At 39.0% G+C, this 20,634-nt stretch overlaps 1 protein-coding gene across 1 annotated transcript in view; it reads right to left on the reverse strand.

Moving 5' to 3' along the window:
- The window catches only part of ttc3 (tetratricopeptide repeat domain 3), a 32,389-nt gene extending 11,755 nt beyond the window's left edge, over window positions 1–20,634 (reverse strand). The window contains exons 1-31 of the mRNA XM_075486847.1: window positions 20,529–20,634; window positions 17,457–17,536; window positions 17,331–17,364; window positions 16,266–16,422; window positions 16,095–16,176; window positions 15,552–15,605; window positions 14,957–15,089; window positions 14,682–14,767; window positions 13,697–13,791; window positions 13,218–13,280; window positions 12,382–12,436; window positions 11,857–12,019; window positions 11,521–11,545; window positions 11,336–11,411; window positions 10,809–10,839; window positions 9,246–9,306; window positions 8,864–8,933; window positions 8,608–8,760; window positions 8,087–8,167; window positions 7,135–7,244; window positions 6,903–7,029; window positions 6,226–6,348; window positions 6,040–6,141; window positions 4,922–5,014; window positions 4,776–4,840; window positions 4,455–4,591; window positions 3,735–4,055; window positions 3,226–3,501; window positions 3,103–3,140; window positions 241–297; window positions 75–151 (exon numbers count right to left, since the gene is read on the reverse strand). Coding sequence (XP_075342962.1) covers window positions 75–151; window positions 241–297; window positions 3,103–3,140; window positions 3,226–3,501; window positions 3,735–4,055; window positions 4,455–4,591; window positions 4,776–4,840; window positions 4,922–5,014; window positions 6,040–6,141; window positions 6,226–6,348; window positions 6,903–7,029; window positions 7,135–7,244; window positions 8,087–8,167; window positions 8,608–8,760; window positions 8,864–8,933; window positions 9,246–9,306; window positions 10,809–10,839; window positions 11,336–11,411; window positions 11,521–11,545; window positions 11,857–12,019; window positions 12,382–12,436; window positions 13,218–13,280; window positions 13,697–13,791; window positions 14,682–14,767; window positions 14,957–15,089; window positions 15,552–15,605; window positions 16,095–16,176; window positions 16,266–16,422; window positions 17,331–17,364; window positions 17,457–17,525 — 3,014 coding nt within the window. The 5' untranslated portion in view covers window positions 17,526–17,536; window positions 20,529–20,634. The remainder of the gene's footprint in view (window positions 1–74; window positions 152–240; window positions 298–3,102; window positions 3,141–3,225; window positions 3,502–3,734; window positions 4,056–4,454; window positions 4,592–4,775; window positions 4,841–4,921; window positions 5,015–6,039; window positions 6,142–6,225; window positions 6,349–6,902; window positions 7,030–7,134; window positions 7,245–8,086; window positions 8,168–8,607; window positions 8,761–8,863; window positions 8,934–9,245; window positions 9,307–10,808; window positions 10,840–11,335; window positions 11,412–11,520; window positions 11,546–11,856; window positions 12,020–12,381; window positions 12,437–13,217; window positions 13,281–13,696; window positions 13,792–14,681; window positions 14,768–14,956; window positions 15,090–15,551; window positions 15,606–16,094; window positions 16,177–16,265; window positions 16,423–17,330; window positions 17,365–17,456; window positions 17,537–20,528) is intronic.

Genomic DNA, 20,634 nt, shown 5'->3' on the forward strand with positions numbered 1-20,634 from the left:
CCACAGAAAGCTCAGTGTTACCAGCGTTGTTAATTAGTTACAGTCTGTGCAGGCAGAAGGATGAAGGAACTTACAAAGAGTCATCTTCAAAAAAGTCTTGCTCCCACTCCTCTCTTGGGGTTACTCTCATCCCAGGCAAAACAATAAGACCCTGAGAGGAAGTCAACGAGAAACAGATGAGAGGCTTGACCGAAATAATGCTCTCCTTAGGAAGCAAGAATTAACAATCCAACTTCTAACCTTTTGCTCTTTCTGTTTCTTTTTCCGGCCTCGACTCTTACCCCTTATTGGAGAATTCTGAAATGAAGATATGTTCATTTAGCATTTAAATCAGAAACATACAATTAAATACATTTAAACATAAACAGGGTCCAATGATCTAAACAGAAATGGCTTAAATTTGACAGTAGAACCAGATACAGAAACACTTATTAACATTCTATATTAATTACAGTTTAAATAAATGTTTTGCTTTATTTCAATAACCTTAACATTCATATTACTTTACTTATTGAGCCACTCCACACCATTCAAGCTATTATAGCTTGTGTGTTTTGGGTGGGCAGTATAAGTCGTACAAAAAGAAGATGTGGCAAAGTCTTGTGTTGGACACACAAGTGTATTTCTTTAATGAATCAAAGTGTATTAAGTTTTTCTGGCAGGTTAAGAGACCCCACACCTACCAATCTGAGAGAAAATTAATAGCTCGGATTTAAGAGGAGTGAAGTGGAGTTTGGAAGAAAACTAATCGAAAAATGTTGAGGAGAAACTGTGGTGATAAAAGCATTTTAAAACAAACATTGAATTAATATTTTATAAAGTGTCCAATAACAAACTGCAGTTGTGCAGAACTGTGAAAGATACGAACATGCAGACTGAGCCAGCAAACTTTCCATGACCGGCTTAAGCCTGATTTATGGTCGGAAACCAGGTCGTCTGCGTGTGTCGCAGTTAACGCAGACATGCCCCCGCCCCCTACGCAGACACTCTGGTGCACCTCCTCAAAATTGTAAAGGTCAGATTATAGTTCTGCGTCTATTGTCTTGACGCGTTGCTTTGCTCTGGTCGCGAACCACTTTTCATGTTATGGTTCTCCAACCATAATGACTCTCGCGACACGCTGATCCTGGTCAAAACAACAATGGCGCGTCTGCAAGATACTATGGAGATGGATATGGAGTTGCTCGACCTTGAAGAAGAAAGGATTCTGCTATTGGAGTTGGCGAAAAGACGAAGGAGGAAGCGTAGGTGGTCTGTACGCCCGTTGAACCAGACCAGGGAAGAGACTGGGGAGTTTGCTACACTTGTTAAACCCGGAAAAGCCCACCGAGGACCAATCACAGCCGCTTTTGTCTGCGTGCGTCTGTCGCGTAGTCAGGATTTTTCTGAGGTGCACGAGAACGCGCGCAGAGCCTCTGCGTGGGGGAGTGGTCAAGATTTTGACGCTCGCAGAGGCTTTGCGCCTGAAGCATAAATCAGCCTTTACTCACCGCAGACATCGCCGCAGGGAGGAGAGAAAGGAGGCCTCTGATTGGTCAACTCTACATCCACTCTACACTATGCGTATTTCCGGTTTGCTAACCGGCTGACGCTAACCGTGACGATTCTTTCGCCTCTCTGCCAGCTCCTGTAGTAGCAATATTTCTTCTATTTCTAGATCGATCAGCTGCATCTCAATCAAAGTGCGCATTCGTCCAGTCGCCATTGTTGTTGAATGACCTCCGTAACCGTAACACCCACAATCCTAGCTTGTTCGTGATTGTCCCTCTTGCGTTGTGGCGTGGGATTAACATAGCGCAGACAGCGCTTCAAAAGTAGGCATAAATCAAAAATAACTGCGTCGTGTCTGCGACAAGCTCACTGCGACACACTGCTGCGAGAGTATACACGGCCCTTAAAACTTTGTATGAAGTTTATACTGTAAAGCATGCCCGAGCTACAAGGCTCTGAAGAGGGCTGAGCTTTCTCACTTGTTTCAACAAGATTCCATTATTCTCTATGTAACAAGGTTTAATTTGGCTGTGTATAATTCCATAAAATTATTGTTTTTAATCTGACATTTATAAGAATAGTCAGGTGGAACTTTTGTTTTCTTTTTCTGTACATTCTTTTATGGGGGAGCAACATTTGTGACAAAAGACACGGTCCTGCCAAAACTCTTCCTCTTTTTTGTGATGTTCAGTGTTGAAAGGTGAGCTCCCATTTTTGTCATTTTATTTTGTCAGGTATGCCCCAAGTTTTACTTTGTGCTAATGTTTGCGTCATTGTAATCGCAGCTCTTTTTTGTTTTGTTTGGTGAGGAAAGGTTGGAAAATAAAAAGACCTTCGAAAGAGCAGCAGTGTGGTCTCCATTAACCTTAACACAACGCAGAGCTTTCATACCGGTTACATCTATAAAGGAAATTATTTTTTTTCTTTTTGGAAATTACATAACCAGCAGACAATTAATCACAGCCAAAAGCCAAAGGACAATATTTCCAATAGCGCTGCATGTTCAGATGTATTTTCTGTACTTTTTCTCAGAGCTGTGGGATTGGTTGAAATCTTTTATCCCCGTGAGTATTATAGCTTGGCACTATTTTCTCTCTACCTTCGTATCACTGCCTGCTGTGTAGACCGTGCAGACCGAAGTGCAGACCGAGCAGTAAACACTGTAACAGGTGCGGCTGTCGGCAGGTGGCTAAACACATTGATATGAAGGGAAAGAAAATGGCGCCAAGCGATTGTGAGGTCTGACTTTTTCTGTTGAACGATTTTGTGATGCAAATGTATTACTCTTTTGAACGCATATTGTTTTGAGAAGCAAAACGCTTTATTTTTGTGGCCCCAGCCAACTAGCCGGACTACTTTCGTCAACGCCAAAACTCGGCTGGAACTCGGCTCACAGGACGCAGCGGGGGGTAAGTCAATGTTCATAAATGATATTGCTAATATGGGATGTCATACAGCTTCATGTCAAAAGAGGCGAACTATCCCTTTAAGTGGGCCAAATGCTTTGCAAAGGTACTCTTAAATGTAAATGTTTCCTAAAGTTTATTTCATGTGGCAACAGCTGTCAGTCGTGTGAAACATCAACCCAAGAAGCATGTTGGTAAGACTTACATTTTCATCTGACTTTTTTAAGACTGAACAATGTCCACCTGAAAAACAAAACAGAGAATGGAAATCAGAATGGAAGACCAACTGGTTCCAGATGAAATGTTTGCTTATTTTAAAAATACATACCCATCATATCAAAATATTCATCCAGTATTGTGTGGCAGGAGACATAGTCATCTCTATGCTCCTCCAAAGTCCAGATAAAGAGTCTCATGTCATGTGCCGGGGCTTGTTTTAGGTATTCAGTAAATATCAAACCAATGCTTGGAAAAAACTCAGGTTTAGTGTCAAGTTTCTCTATAATCATCTCTTGCAATGGTCCAAAGTTGAACACGAGACTCAGATCCAGCTGCTCGAAATGTTCTGCGTAGCGTTCAATGAAAGATCTGGCTGCATTCAGACCTAAAAGCAGAAGGCAGTAGGTAAGGCTTCAAAGCTTCCTCAAAGTGATAAATACAAACGTAGGTCACTGAAGTGAACTCGAAAGCGACCCAAATTCTGATATATTCTGACAAATCCTCTCACTGAAAAGTACTAAAAACGCTTACTGACTTGAAATCCGCTCATTAAACCTGAAACAGTTTAGGCAACTCTAAAATTCACTTAGAAGTAACATGAGGGTGATGAACGCTGACCTGCATCGTTGAGCTGGACTGCCCATCTGCTGAGTTTGGGATTTATATCCACGCAGCTACTAAGTTGCTGGATAAAAACTCGAGCCCAAACCCGGTTCTTCCTCTCCAGCAGCAGATCAACAGCTTGACCTAAAGTCTCCAATGGCTCCTGCTGCCAATTCAGTAGCCTCCGAGCAATCTGATTTCCCTTAAACAAGTCCAGCTCCAGCCAGGGCTTCAGACTGCTGGTCAGGGCAGAAACGTGGAGGCCCTTCTCTTCCCTCAGAGAATCCATGTTCTGGCTGATCTGAAGGAGAACTCGATCTCTGTACAGTAGCCAGGCTGACAACACAGAGGAAACACGGATCAACACATGCTTTGCTAAAGCAACATGGAATTTATTTATTTTTTTTATATTTTTTGGGGCTTTTTATGCCTTTAATGGATAGACAGTTGGAGAGAGACAGGAAGCAGGGGGCAGAGAGAGATGGGGAAGATGGGGCCGTCCGGTATGGGACTCGAACCGGGGGCCAGCTGCAGCGAGGACTGTAGCCTCTGTACAGGGGGCGGCTGCTTAACCCACTACGCCACCGACCGCCCCACAACATGGAATTCTAATGGGTTTAGTCGAAGCGACTACTGCTGCTACTATTGGCAGATTGCTTGAGATTTTACCAATATTTCAGTGTCTGAAGAAAAGTAACAAAAAGACTGCGTTACAGGAAAGGTAAGAAACATTACCTTTTTGTTGAGTCTGAACTGCTGAGTTGTCTTTCTGCGGCACAATGTCATCATTGATAGTCTGCTTTTCCTGAAACGTCTGTTTATGCTGCTGCCTCTTTAGTTTGTGCTCCTGCTTTGATTTCAACTTCTTCACACTGAAAAGAACATTTAAAATGCTGTTTATAAATCTATTAACTGTTACCAGGCAGACTAAAAACATGCCTTTGGTACCATGCCTCAATTAATAGAAGGATTCTATTTCCAATTCTCTAGGTCTTCATTACTACATACGCCCTCTTATGTAAAGTTGCATGATAGTATGATTGGACCTAAACTCACCTTGTACATTTTTGATTCACCTTTGGCTTCTTCGGAGTCTGTGGTTTGGTGATCACAGCTTCAAACTTAAAAGACAGAGGAACCCATATCAATACATATCCTGTGAATCATCTTAAAAGTCCACTAGCTTTAGAGTTTTACCTTACCTTACACTTTACCAAGCCTGTTGGACCAAAGATTTTGATACTACAGATTTGTCCAGTACAGTCTGGAGTCAAACACGGCTCTTTAAGAATATCCTGTGAAACAAAATTAAAGATAAAATCAAAGTAAAACTTTAGTTATGCTTATCTGTTCACAGCGAAGATGAGTTCTACACATTTTAGCTGTAATGCAGTTTAAATGTACCTTTTCGTATCTATGCTATGTTGGAGGCTGTGTGGCTCGACTGCTGCTAACCTCTACCACATATTCTGGGATTGTCCCAAGGTAAAAGTCTTCTGGAGGGATGTCCAGGCTTCTTTAAGCACAGTCTTTAACATTCAAATACCCCTAAGTTTTGATATCCTATACCTGGGTCACGTTCCTTTTTTGAAATGTAGGAGAGAGATAAAGCTGCTACAAATACTCTTGGTGGCAAGTAAGAAAACAATTACAAGAAGATGTTTAAGCCCGATTCAGCCTACCTTAGATGACTGGTTTGGAATTACTCTGGAGATATTTAGGATGGAAAAATTGACCTACCAAATAAGACTCCAAAAAGGACAAATTTGTTCAAATCTGAAACAACTGGATTTCAATCATAGCCCCCACGAGAGCAGACTTCATTTGATCTCACTGGTAATATTGCTTTGTAATTTACTCATTTTATTTGTGACTGATTATCGATCATCTCTAAGACAGCAGCGGCAGGGAACCCCTCCCCCATGTTTTCTGTACATAGTTTTGTAACTGTTCTTCCTTTCATTAAGTTATATCAGAATTCTCTATAAGTGAACTTGTGAGCCTCCTTTGGCTCTACTCTTTTTGGGCAATTTATCGACACGGGCTTTAAACGGTTAACTGTGTTTCCACCGATGCTACTCTTGTGCAGGTCTCTATGTTAACAAAGCAGAGTGGGTTCTGCAAGGGACAATCAAAGTCTGACCCACGATTTGAGACTGTACACTCCATGGACTCATATGCCCTGATGTGTAACTCATGTTCTGGATTTAAAACAAGAAAAACTGGAATGTCATATGTGTTTAACTTTACTAGTGAAGTCATACAGATGTAGTCTCCTGTCCATTCCAAATAAACATACAATTTAAAAAAAAAAAAGTACCTTTTCATTCTTTTCAGTGAAGGTTGTCGTCTTCAGGTTCTTCCAGCAGTTGATGTGGAATTCCACCTGACAGCTCTGACAGCAGCATATCTGAATGTAGCCCTATGTAAACAAGCGCAAATGTTCAAAATTCATAAAGTCTTGAAACATCTGAGTTCCTAAACAATCCAAGTGGATGTTATTTACCTTGAAATCTGGGTCAGTGAAGTAGATTTCAGTTTTCAAAGGGTACAGGCATTTCTCAAGGCGACAAACGGCATCGGGGACAGGAGGGAATCTGCACAGCTCTACAGCACTCTCCAGAAGTTCCTACAAAGACAACACAAGTGAGTCAACAACAAACACCAAGAGCATTTACCATATTTGACTTCACAATTTTTTTACTCATTTTCTGAGAACTGATTCTGGGCTAAAGGTTTGTTTTTGTTTTTTTCAAATATGCAGATGATACTTTTTTAATTACAATTTAGCCTTAAATGCACAAAACCAGTAAGAAAAAAAGGATAACTACAGAACTTTACATTAACAAATACATAATTGACTGCAGTTGTGAGCAGATAAGTAAGTCCAAGCAGTTTCATGAAAATTGATTAATCTGCTGCGGTCAATCATACTTCGGCTAATTTATCCAGCTTACATCAATAGTCTGTTTCACAGAGTGGTTGCCCTTTATTGGCCTGGTTAAGCTGCCATTGCTGCCCTAGTTCCTCACACAGAGCAAACAGTCGCTCAACGCCAAATCAGCGTATGCTTCCACCCAACAAGGCACTCAAAGAAAATCCCGCTCCTTCAATTTTGTTCCGCAAGAATGTCGAGAAAAATGATCTCACACAATAAATAACCCGCAACGAACAAAGACCTACCTTGAAATAGTCTGGCTGAGTTTCTTTGACAATTTCTTTTGTTAAAGGCCAGGTGAGTTTGCCCGGTGTTATTTGATTCTTCACCATCTGCAGAGAATCCGAAAACTGCTGCAGAGCAACTGCAAACCTGCCCCAAGAAGAGATGCAAACATTGTTCAATTTTCTTTCTTTCTTTAAAAAAGAAAAAAGATTGAGATTAAAAAAGAAATTAAAAGCGTGGAAACTTCTGTACCTGTTTTCCCTGAGATACACTCGGCCAATGGCGTAGTAAACCAGGCACTGAAAAGTGCGCTCCTCATACGACTTGATCTTCTCGAGGAGTTTCTGTGCTTCTGAGAGTTCCTGAGTTTGACAAAGACACCACTAATGCTGTGATAACAGCAATGTGAACATACAACTCTTCTTATCAAATTTGGATTATTTGCCCTGTCACAGTAAAATATCACAGGACTGTGAATGCATTAGGAAAGACTAATGCTTTTAATGAATTAAAACAGTTTCTGTGACTATCACGTTCATTTAGGAGCATTTTGTTTAAACCAGTACTAGTTAAAACTAACTTACCATAGGTGACTGTGCATGGTCAGTTTTCACCAATGTATGAAACAATATGTTGTTACACACACATGTTGCATTATATTAAATATCAATTCTATATTTGTGAATGGTTTATACTAATTTGATTCTTTAGTGGGACCAAACAGCTTGAAGGATGAGAGTAGGGCCCGGCAACAAAACAAACTTAAAGTTAGATCAAATTTCAGCCCTTCTCGGTGATGAGCATTAAACATTTTCAGTCTAACCACTGATGGTGCAAATGGCCTTTTTTCCTCAACACAAGCAAATAAGACAACAGCCAATGTGTCTGCAGTCTCTAAAGAAAGTGTTGCAGCTGACAGGGATGTGAATGAGACATTAAAGCTTTATGTTGCTTATGTGATGATGTGTAAAGTAAATATAAATAGAACTGTAAATACATAGAAATATAGCTAAAAATTACGCCAGCAGCAGCAGGACAAGTTTATTTATAAATAAAACTTGGCACTTCGTTTATACAGAGTAACTATGAACTTTGTACCCTCAAAATGTATTCACTGGCAGAAGAGTTATATCTCAGAGTTATACCTCAGATAAAGATGAATGTTAAGATGTAAACAGGAGGATTGTTTATTTTGTTTAGTTACCTCAGGCAGGCCAATTTCTGTCAGGGCTAACGCACGTCCAAACAACAACAACAGCTCATCCAGAGTGGAAAGTCCCAGTTCCTGAGAGAGTAAAACAAAAAAGAATCATTCAGTCATTCTTTATAGTTCACTGTAAAGTGGTAAAAAGCTTTAAACGTTTGATACAGTTCCTAAACTATAACACATCATTTCAAAAAGGTCGAGGAAACCTTGGTCACTCCGTGATTAAATTAATCAATAAGTTATTCATAAAATTTGGGGCATCGTATCCCAGTATTCGATAGTTTACAACAGTGACTGATTAACTGATTAACCTACTGCAGAAATTAAGTTGCATTTAAATGGTATTTATGATATTTCACACAATAGATGCACAAACATTAGAAAAGGGCTAGAAAAAAAAATTGCATGACGTGTTCTTGAGGTTTCTACTGTAATAATCACATTTAAACAACTCATTAAGACAGTCTCTAAACTTGCTTGCAAAATGTTGAGAATTGTGGCACATGAGAGGCGACTACCTTGAGTGTCTGGGTTTCCAGCAGGGCCAGGGCCTCGCTGAATGCCTGCTCGGCGTTGCGGCTGCGCAGGTCGTACAGGGCAGTGAAGGCATCCTGCACCGCAAATCTAAACTCTTTACCCACTTCAGTTTTACCTTCAGCCAAGTCCTGTGTCTGAGCAGAGCACATAAGGCAGCAGCTCGGTGATTTTAATCAACTTAAATGACTCTTGCACTTAACTTGCAGTTAAGTAAATGCAACGTGAACAGGATCTTACCTCATCTTCAGCTTGACCATTTCTGTTCTTTGACTTCTTTTTCACTGGGGCGTTGGACTCGCCCTTCTCACTGGAAGCACAGAATCTGTAGTCAGTTCCCGTCTTAAATGATACACATCTTTGTCTACTGAAGCTACGTCACGTGTTTAAAAGATGAAGATGTTAACAAGCAACTGAATACAGATGGAAGCCACATGGATTTTGCGTCCTTGTAGAGCAAATTGCATCACTGTCAACAGCGGGAACCCTCATTTCAATGACAAAAAAAAAATAAATAAATAAAAAATAAAAAATCCAAATTCCATTTCTGAAAACAACAGTGAGCTGGGTAGACATCTTTAATAATCATTTAGGGAAACATCCATCATAACAGCGTGCTAACCTTTTTGACGGTTTTGGGTCTTTAGTGCTGACCTCAGGCTGTGTAGTCTTTTCATTTTTTCCTGGGAAGAGAATATCAGCCATGAAATGTGTTTTTCTTTCTTTGCAATTATGCCTGATGCTACACCTCCTTAGTGAAGAATATTCAATGTTTATGGCCTGTGTGTACTATACTCCATATGTCTGAGGCTGCTGTAATATGTGAATGATCCATATATGGGATAAATTATGTCTCTATCTGACTTAAATACCCTTTATGATTAGACTGAAACTTGTTTGGAAAATGTAGATAAAACAACAGGATTCCTACGGTTCTGAGTAACCATTAATATTGAAAGATCAGTGTCTGAATTTGTTTCAGTCAACATTATTTTTTAAATCACTGAAAACATTCGGCTGCAACTTTTCAGCACTCTCGTTTCCTCCGTATAATACTGTAGAAGAATTTAAAATGTTCCTTATAATTTCAAAAAGCCAAAGTTGGCAATATCTTGTTTTGTCAGACCAACGATATAAAACACAAGTAATACATTAACTATGACATAAAAACTGAGGAGACCTTTACAACTGAAAGCTGATGGAAGCAATGAATTTTTAGTGTTTATGAAGAAAAGAAATGTAATGATTTGTGAAATTTAATGGTTTAGGCTCCACTTTACTGTAATCCTTCCTTACTTTAATGGCGCAAAGTGCAAGTGTACCACACACCAAAAACAAATGGATGACCATTTGGATCAGCATAAACTTAAAAAACGTGAAGAGCGTTTTTATACATATTCTGAGAGAATACTTCTGCTGAAAAAGCTGCATGACAATGAGAGTAAAATGATTAGAACTGAACAGCAGATCAAAAATAATAAATACAGTAAGCTATGCCAAAGAGTGAACTCTAATAAATATGGGCTACAAATCTATATCTATTTATATATATGTAAAAACTAAACATTTATGGCAGAAAAAACTGTAGATATGATCTATCTTTAACAGCTTAGTGTGACACATGGTTTTATAAGAGGATGGCACACTGAAGAGACATGATACACACATTTACCAATGCTTACATGCTGCTCAGACAACTTACAGGTGGAGGTATCATATTTATTTATCTATATATTTATCATATCTTTTTTAACTCCATTTAACTCGTCACTTTACTACACTTCACTTTATTCTTTGTCAGTACCTGACATTACTTTTGCTCTTTCTTGATGTTTGTTCACAATTTCCTTCGGGATCAATAAAGTATCCATCCATCCATCTATCTATTAAGGTATTCTACAATTTCATACCAAACTGAAACTGGACATTTTTCACAGGCAGGCATTGTACACTTCAATGAAGGCAATGAAGGTTTCAAGCTAACAAAACTTCACAGGACAACTAAAAAGATTAGAGTGTATGTAATCAAGTACACAAACTAACATAAAAATAACCAACAGATGGTAGCTGATGTTAGGAGTAAAAACTGTTGACAAAGAGCAGCTCAATGTGCTGGAGAGAACTACTATTAAGAGTTCAGCCTGTGCCAAAGACCACCCGTCAGTAGGTGTCAGCCCCCACTCACCTGTCTTTTTGCCCATTTTAACCTCTGTGACCTGTTAACACAAAAGTTAATTATCAATTAAAGACACATACATTTCAGGACCTTTTATAAATGTCCTTAATTTATAACTCTAGAACTTTTACGTTGCATCAGTGCTGATTTCAAATAAAACATTTTTTTTAAAAAGTACAAAAAAACCCATCTGAATATCCTCAAAAGTGAACAAAATATTAACAAAGTTCAGTTTTCATAATAAATTGCTTCGGTGGTCGATTAGTCATCAAAATGCCTGCTGAGTCATTTCTTTCTCATTTAATGAAATGTATGCATCGTGCATTTCTCATGCATTAATCAACCATCTGTCAACCGGAATCGCAACTGAATAAGCTGATGAAGGTTCTCAGTCATCCAGGTCATGGTAAGCATAGCAGCTTGAATAAGGGCAACTGGACTCAGCAAGATCCAAGAAGTCCAGTTGCCCTTATTCAAGCTGTTATGATTACAACTGAATAAAAGTATCATGCAAACATTATGAGTGAGTTACTGACCTTGCTTGTTGGAAAATCCACTTTACCAGAAGTCTTTACAGATTGCGATCGTTTTGTCACTAGACCTACTTTGAACCTACAGCCAGAGAAAAAGAAAATTTAAAAATCATTAAAAAAAAAAAGAAGAGTTTACCAGTATGTACATTCATCATCTTAGCTCAGTCTGTATGAGGATACACGCGTACCTTTGAGGATTCTTTGGTCGTTCCACTGAAAGAAAAGTACAGCGCTATGAGTTTCAGTTTCCATAAGCAGGAAATGAAAGATAAGCCGGATATGAGTCTTTTCCTCATTTATGACATGCAATAATCACATCACTATGAGGTTGTAAAAGTAAAACACCTACTAACATTTAGTTAAAAATAGAAAAAAAAAATCTAAATCAAAGCCAGTTTACTTATATTTGTCTAGATTTTTCTGTGTCATGTCTGATGTTGAATCTGTAATATAGGACAAGATTTGGCCATCTTGAAGTGTTACTAATTCATTGAAATTAACTGTTGTACATGAAGTAAAAGTACCAGTGCTGAGTGAAATCTCAGAAATGAATTTCTGGTGTTGCTGTTCCAGCTCTTTGAGTCCCTCCTGGTCATCTTTACACAGTGACTTGGCTGAAGAATTGGCTTGAAAAGCTAAAGCGACTTCTCCCAGATAGAACAGGGCCTCACAGAAGCGGTAGTGACCCTGCAAACGGACCAAGCAGCATTAGTTTTATCATTGCTTCAGTGGCAGACATCACAATAAGTCTCTACTGTAAGACAAGGCAACACGGTTCAAATCCTAACAAAAACTATACTGATCCCACCATTTTAAAAAGGAACCAATTAACCAAATGAATAGAGTAAAGTTTCACCACGCTACAATGGCGCTCAGAGATAACTAACTTAGAATTGGTGACTCCAATCTGAGGATGAAGATCAACCTTACAGACGTCAAGATGAGTTCAGCTTTCGCAACTCGGAGAACAAATCTCACATTAGAGGAGGTGGGATGTTTATTCATCTCCGACACGAGAAGCCACATTAAAACAGAGATGAGAAAAGTACCTTTGCCCAGGTTGGTTTGATTAGAGTGGCCCGCTTTCCATCACCAACTGCTTTTCTGTGGAAAAAATAAAAACGTATATCATGATGATATTCATAAAAAAAAACAACAACAAAAAAAAAAAAAAAAACAGAACAATCAGCTGTTTATCTTCTAATATTTTATATCAAAGGGTAATATGACATGTAAGGTCACCAGCAGGGATTTAACAGACTTTTCTTTCACCAAAACAAATACTATAAAACACTGATGAGGAAATACATTTTAAATGCAAACATGTCAGGATGCCTTCCCCCTCCCTTCCTCAGTAATCTCATAAAAGTCTCACTCTACTAAAAAAATAAATAAATAAATAAATTTAAAAAAAAAGTTAAACCTTGTTAACATGTCCATAACATGTTTCTCTGTGTTAGAGCCACATGTAATGAGTCATATCAGCCACCCTAAATCTGCAGAACACCACCTACGGTTTCAGACGCATGTTCCAACCCGTCGTGACTTCTTGCCGACATTCATGACAATGAAATGAGAAGCTAGGACAAGCAGCAGAAGATATCCGAGCAATCGCTCGCATTCCAACTCTCATGGCTGACTTTCTTTCGTTCCCGTTTTTCCTGCTTTGACTGCAGTCAGCTTACCTGGATCAACTGATCCGAGTCAATAAACAGCATCCTAACAATGTTTAGCGTAATCATGATTGTTAGGGTAAGTTTACCTAGATGACCAAAAGATACCCTGAGTATGTCGAACCAGCTTCATGGTATAGACTCCAGCTTCTACAGTGAAATTTCAAGCTTCAAATCCATCACAACAGTGGTAAATAATAAGGTGTACTTACAGAAACTTTTTACAGCGGAGATAGCACAGGGCTCTGTTTCCATAAATTATGTGGTTGTCAGGGCTGGAAAGAAAAACAAAGAATCATGTCAGTTACCCAAATAGATCGATTCACCAGGTTATTGGGGTAAAAATGTATCCAATCTAGTAATTAGATCTAATTTAAAATCTAATTTAGCACTTTGAGATTTTGTTGTAAATGTAAAGTGCGTTATAAATTTTTTATTATTATTATTATTATTAATAATCTAGTATGAAAACCATTTAAGATGGCTTGTTTTCCCTTGAGTCAGACAAGTGTATGTTTGTATTACAATGTACAGTCATCATTGTCCTTCACAGGGAAAATAAAATGACCAATGAGCTTCATCATGTTGTACAACTCAACCCAAGGTGACATATTTACAACAGTGCAGATTTAGGTTTCATGTCGGAGAAGAAAAAAAAAAAAAAACAGCAAAAAGTTAGAATTTTACTTACTAATGTTTGATGGCATTGGAATAAAAGGTGACAGCTTCTTCATACTGCTGTTTCTGAAAGCTCTCATTTCCCTTCCTCCTCATTTCATCACTTTTCTGGAAGAGGAAATATTGAAAAGGAAACCGTTTATTTCCATCAGTTCGAGACAAACATTCAGGGCTGAAAGAGCTCAGAGCTGCCGTCTTCATTCAAATTTGATCTCAGTCAAACACTTGACCTAATTTCAGTCTCTGGTGATCAACTCTGAGTGAGAGCTTCTGAATGTTGTTAAACTGGTTTTTTACCCCATACAGAAGATGGGGATAAATAAAGCCACTGATTGTGCGCCTCTTTATTTTTGTAACCTGGTGAGTGGAGCACATGACTTTTGAATTTGACTTTTAAAAATAGGAAAAACAGAAGAACAGAGTGCGAGTTCAGTCAGTCTCTATATGCGTCTGTACGGCCCCAGAAAATATATATATTACAACTTTTGTAAACTGAGAGCTGGAACTTTGGGGGGGGGGGGGGCTGTTCCATTGTTCGTTTTGTTTTAGGGGATGACAAAACCCGGGCAAAACCAGTTTGTTGCGTTAACCAACAGTGTTTTGAAGATGAGAATCAGCGGATCAGTGTCCTGTTTCAAATTGTCTGCCGACTCATCGTCTTGTCTTTGTTAGAAATGTGGGTGCGTAGTGCCTAGAATGCGCTTTTATTTGGAAACATTTGTGCACACTTAATGACATAGAAGCAGCTGCACAGAACTGTTCCAAACCCTAAATAACAAGTCAGTATGGGGCTCACAGTGGATTACTGATAAAGTAATTACAGGATTAATTAGGAGTCTAATCATTAGCATTTATTAGATTGAGGCAACTAAGAACAACATCAATAATTTGTCTGGGAACACACAGTATTGTTCGTGATCAAGGCCAACAGACAAGTGTTTAATAAAAATATAGATAAATTAAAGCGGTCGCCTGCAAATCGTGTTGTTGAGTTTTACCTCTATAAGATAGTCATCTGGTCGGGCGTACAGGGCCTTCAGTGTCCTCTCCTGGTTGCCACCCATTTCCTGAATAAACTTGGCAACTGAACAGAAACAAAATAACCAAATGTAACTTCATTCTCCACTGATTTCTAATGATATTCTTGCTTTTATCAATCCAAAACACTGAACATTTCCATGGTGTGAAACAGCTCAAATCTGACGGCTTATTAAAGAAAATGGTCTGCCCGGACATTTAAATCAATCCTCAGAACTGTGTGACCCTTTCTTACACTCTGTGAAGATGAGATGGAGGGCTGTGAAGCAGGTGGGCAGGTTGCCGAATTCCCGGAGGCGAGTGCATATATTGTGATCTCCTGTTCCCTCCAACCAGCGCACTGCATTTTCAAAAACCTCTGAAGAACGCTGTTGGGACAAATCTTACTCAGTATTTTTGTACAGACCTTTGCAGAGTGGTAACAGCAATTTAGCCATTCAACTATAAGACTTTTCCCCCCCCCTTAACAATGAACTGCTTTTGAAATGCGGAAAAACCACTTGACATTTCGGCACAATAGTTACACAACAAACATTCGTCTGTGTCTCAGAGAGCTGACACTGAAAGCTTAGTTTTCCAAAACAATGTGGATCAGATCCTTCTGGACTAAAAGAAAAGGGAAACATCATCACATTTGTTCTAAAAGCTGTGCAGTGCTCAATCTTTTTTTGCTTCTTTCCTTAAACAACAACCATCAATACAATTGAAGCACTTAAGAGGTATGTTTTATGTATGAAAGGATTCTAAGATAATTGTTCTGAATATATTTGGTCTCCCACCTGACAAACTGCTGCATGTTCAGTGCTGATGATTGCTTTTCTCAGACTTACCAGATTAAACATGTTGCTTATGGTGATTACATGCCTTGGTTGGTCCCTTTTCATCTGGAACGGGGAACAAACAAGCAGCTTTCAAGTAAAAACAGGTCTTCATTTTGTCTACAGTGGATTTTCCTGAATTGTTTGACTGAGACTACCCAGAAATCTGAAATAGAGAGCTTGGCTCAAGTGGTTCACTGAAAACATCTTAAGTTCAAAGTTAGAGGGTATCAAACTTAACTGCAGTCACATTCTGAAAGTGAAAATGAGACTTTTTTTTTTTTTTTTTTTTTTTTTTTTAAATCTGCCAACCTGGCAAATACCTGATCATCTGTATCCTTTCAGTGTTGACTTTGGCCTCTTTCATACACACAACTTATTAAGGGGTTATTTTGCTCAAACTCTGGACTTCGGTAAAACAGACGAAACAAAATCACTACTGAGACACAGCATCTAACAGCTGTAACCACGTACTGGTGGAGCTCTACGAGGATGATCAAACTGCAGTTTTAAAGCAACTTGAGAGTGGAGTAAAGTACAACATTAATGACTTACAGCTCCAGTCTCCATGTTTAAGAGGATTGTTTCCACTAAATCGATCTTGCTCAGGTGCTTCATTTTTAGTTCTCCACTGTTCCTACAAGGACACAATTAAAAACTCTTTAGCAGCCGAAGCAGTGAAAATTCCAAGTGGTATTCAATGCTAATGATCATTAGCGTTCCTACCTTGAGCTGATTAAACCTATTTCCATTGCCCAGGCAGCAGTGCTGGTCTCCTCTTGCTGCAGAAGAACGGGAAGCCAGAAGGCACAAACTTTCATCCTCTGTGCAGCTTGTTTTCTGATATCCATCGGGATATTACGCCACTTTTCAAAAATCTCATCTGAAAAACAAATCAAATATTTACTTCATCATTTAAAAGAAAAACAGCAGCCAAATAACCAAATTGTCAACATCTGTAATAATTATTATCACCTTTTTTTTTTTTATCTTAAAAGAAGTTCAGAAATTTGTCAAAACTGAGGCATTAGAAACATTAAAAAACAAACATGTCATAATGCGTGTTTCACCACAAGCCTGAACATCTCACCTCAGTCTGAACTCATGCTAACAGATAGACATGCACTGGTGTTCGTTTGGTTGTTGCTTTGAATAGTTAAGCAATACCAAGGAACTCATGCCAAACTTTCTTGTATCATTCATTTTCTAACTTAAAGGGGAAAAAACTGCTTAACGTTCACATCGGTCAAGAAGTGCAGCTGACAGAGTTTCTCTAAGCCTGATGTTGGACACAGACACAACAGATAGCAACGAGGCAGGAGAGAGGAGATCCAAGGGAAGTGTGAGATCACGTCAAAGAAGTGACCAAAGTCTGTCCGACAGGATTCAGTTTTAACATGATGATAAAGATCTGAGTCAGGATTAATAGCCTGAGCTGCTCACACACAAATGTCTCTGCTTCAAATGAAAGCCTCCCACTGTTTTTACTGGGAGGTAATCCAGAAGAATCAGCTTTTTAAATATTTTCATTGTCAGCTGATCAGCACCACATGCACAGTGGTTTATAATGTTAAAATGCTAATTAGGTGTCACTAGAATCTGTGTCTATGCCCTGTTTGAGTACCATTAAATTATCACAAAGCGCTACTCAAACCTAGATGTTAGTCAATTTGTCTTTTTTCACACATATCCTTGCTTGTACTGATGCTTCAAGGTTGCCATTTTGTTTATTCAGTAAATAATAGCCAAAATTCAAAATTTTATTCGTATCTAAAAGCAGATAGTCCTTACCTGATGGACGGAAGGTGATAAGTGTATCATTTGTCTGCGTAGGCAAAGCAAAAAAGAAAACAGTTCAGCCACAGAATAAAACACGATGAAAAAAAGACACTGTGGATTAATTGGTTAATAACTCACCACATATCTCCGTCTCTTGCCGCTCTCGAAGTCACCACCAAGGTCAGAATCAGAGTCAGAATCCGACATTTTGCTTGACTCTGTGAAATTGAGCATAAATCATCAGTTCAAATAGTCCATTTCAAAAAAGCATGTTGAACATTAGATAGGACTGCCTTTTCCTCCACCAAATATCATATCCATTATTTTGCCATCAAAGCTACAATTCTGTAGTTTGTTACATTAAACAATAAAGATAACTGACAAAGGAGGCAGACATTGGTTCAATGTGAGGCCAACTGGGTTGTGTAGGAGCTTGTTACAAGTCTCTGTAAGGCAGGGGATCGCACCATTTAGACATATCAGAGAACCAGTTTAAGATAAAACAAGCTAATCAACTCCCTGTCACTGCTAGAGAGCTGTCCTTATGTAAGCTCGAATGATTTATCACAGCCAGGTTCAAGTGATGACGTGATTTTTGTATTCAGCCTTCCCAAGAATTGAAACCAAGGCCAAATCTGAGTTCCAGGCTTCATAACATAAACTCTAAAGTTCAGTTCCGGAGTTAAACAATAAAATGATTGACAAAACTGATAAATGACCAAACATTTTAGTAATTTCTTTCAATCAGAAGTGGCAGAATGTCCCGTTGAATATTAGGAGAACATTTTGTACATAAGATGAACAGGGAAATCAGATGAAGAACAGAACTGATAGTTCAACACAAAGTCTTCTGTAATGAATGGAGATTTACATCCCTACATAGATAACATGGCATTGCAGTGGATGTTAGGTCAACAACGCGAGTTCATGTAGGACCAGTGCGGTGCTGGAACCTGGTTTCCTCTGCCCACATCCAGGCTGCGCCTCAGCCCGGGCTCCAGAATTAACACCCAATAAGGGCCAAGTATAGGTGCATTTTGGATTCAGTGGATGAATAAATTAAAGTCAAAAATGAAAAAAATGTCAAACTGCACAACTATTTCATAATTTCCAAAATCCAAAATTCCACAGGAGTGGAACCGAGTTCTTGACTGCAGTGTGCCAGACATTGTGACTCTGTGGACCGTGTGAGAAGACGTTCGGGACATTTTGTCGCTTCCAACGTTCTCTGGGGGACATCACCGTACATGTTAGTGCAGTTTAATTCACTGCACATACGTCTTTAGGTCACCAGAATGGAGATGTTGTCAGATGACACGGTTTAAAAATCAGGATTTTATTAGAGCAGAGCGAGTCTGGAAACGCTTTAAGTGACCATGAGTCAACGAGCTGATTTTCAGTTTCTCAACGAGTTTAGTCATTCGACAGGAGAAACAGAAAAATGGGCCTCATGCAAGAACGTTTTTATATTTTTATTCTAAATTTCTCTCACTTTTTTTCAGAAGGTCTCGTACGAACACGCCACGTCAGATTCAACAACTTAACTTCTTAACTTACATTTATACCTGGAACAAAGTATTAGCTATCACTACTTTTAAGAGCATCAGTGAGCAGAAAAACCTCCTTTTAAGAACAATTCACAATTCTTTTTTGGAAGAGAATGTACATTTCTTAAATCTGAAGACGCAATAACGGTTTCAAACCATTCCAATGCGCATCCACATTCCCCTGAGTTCTGCGAAACCGAATCACAACTCTGATTCAGTTCGATGACTTGCTGTTTGAAAGCACACACCAGAGTTTATCGGTTCTCTGTGAACAAGCAGAGGAAGGGCCTGAAGAGAGAAGCCTTTGTCTGGTTGTCATTTGACCTCGTGAAGGCAGCTCACTTTGGTACAATTCCAGCAAATGTCACAAAATGTCATCAAATACTACATAAAAGTAGAGCAGGTAAGTAAGAAATGCGCAGTTACATTTGTCTATGAATAATGTGCTGCACGACTCCCTGTGGAAACAGGAAATACCTACAATTTAGGATGAAGTTACTCCACCCTCTGGCTGCAGTTGTGAATAACTAGTTGATATAAAATTACAGTCTAGATATTTTGAAGCCCTTTTATGAAAGACGAAAGCCTAAATTGTCCCTCAAGGAACTTATCTAATGATTAAAAGAACTACCATAAAAATTTAAAAGGAATTAAAATCACCAAAGGGTTTTGGGTTTGAACATAGTCTTGTTTCTACTTGAAACTTGAAACCACTTTTTTGATGAAAGTGTGCGTGTGTGGGGCAGCTTGAAGAGTGAAACCATGGTATAGCACTCAAACTCCATGTAAAAGTACTCTAGCTACACGCCACACAAAACACATTCTTCTTACTGCTTCTTCTTCTTGTTAATCTTGAGTCGGTGTAATATATCAGCACTGTCACAATCCCTGGCTTTGTGTTCTACACACACACACACAAGCACGGCGCTCCTCCCTGAACTAACAGGACGAGTTACCACACGCCCAAATCCCGCTTCCTGTAGCAAAACTCAACTTTAACTATTACAGGGAAACAGGAAGCTACATACAAAGTTCACATTTACATAAATGTCATCGCACTGGTTAATGCTGAGTGTCCCAGAATTGCCACGTCGTTTTACAACCAACAATAAAAGGGTGAGGTTGGGTCGAAACTTGTCTGACTTCATGCCTTCATTACTCTTCACGCTTCCTGCTGAATGCAGAAACAACGACAAATTAGCTTACGTGTAATCTGCCCCAAAAATTATTTTAACGTTGTATAATGGGACGCTATTACGGTTATAACTAAAGGTAATGTGCAAATTGGCGATGGACTCTCACAAAATTTCGCAACAATATCCAATATATCAGAATCAATAAACCCTGCTGGGACTTATTTCACAGTCTGTTGACTTGTCAAAACAATGTTAGCATGTAGCACACGCGAAGCTACGCAGTCGCTGACAATACCGAGTTTATTGACACGTGAACTAAATTAGCTTACCTTGCCTCAAAGGTAGCAGTTTAAGCTTCATCGTTCAACCTTTTTTCTAATGATGTGGTATAATTTAATAGCTATTACGAATCATTTCGACACTTTATTGTACTTTGTTTAACCACGAGGTAAAGAAGGTTTATAGATTCACTAGCTATCACTAATATTTCAAAAAGTCAAATACTGAAATCCCCAAAAAAGTCTTACCTTATGGTAATTCTTTTAAGGACACTTAACTGTGAGCTTGTCTCGCTCTGTTCATACTAGTGTCCGGAAGTTAGGCGCCGTTTACACACGCAGCGCGACAGAAACA

The sequence above is a fragment of the Odontesthes bonariensis genome, chromosome 16 (genome assembly GCF_027942865.1).
Source record: "Odontesthes bonariensis isolate fOdoBon6 chromosome 16, fOdoBon6.hap1, whole genome shotgun sequence".
NCBI lineage: Eukaryota > Metazoa > Chordata > Actinopteri > Atheriniformes > Atherinopsidae > Odontesthes > Odontesthes bonariensis.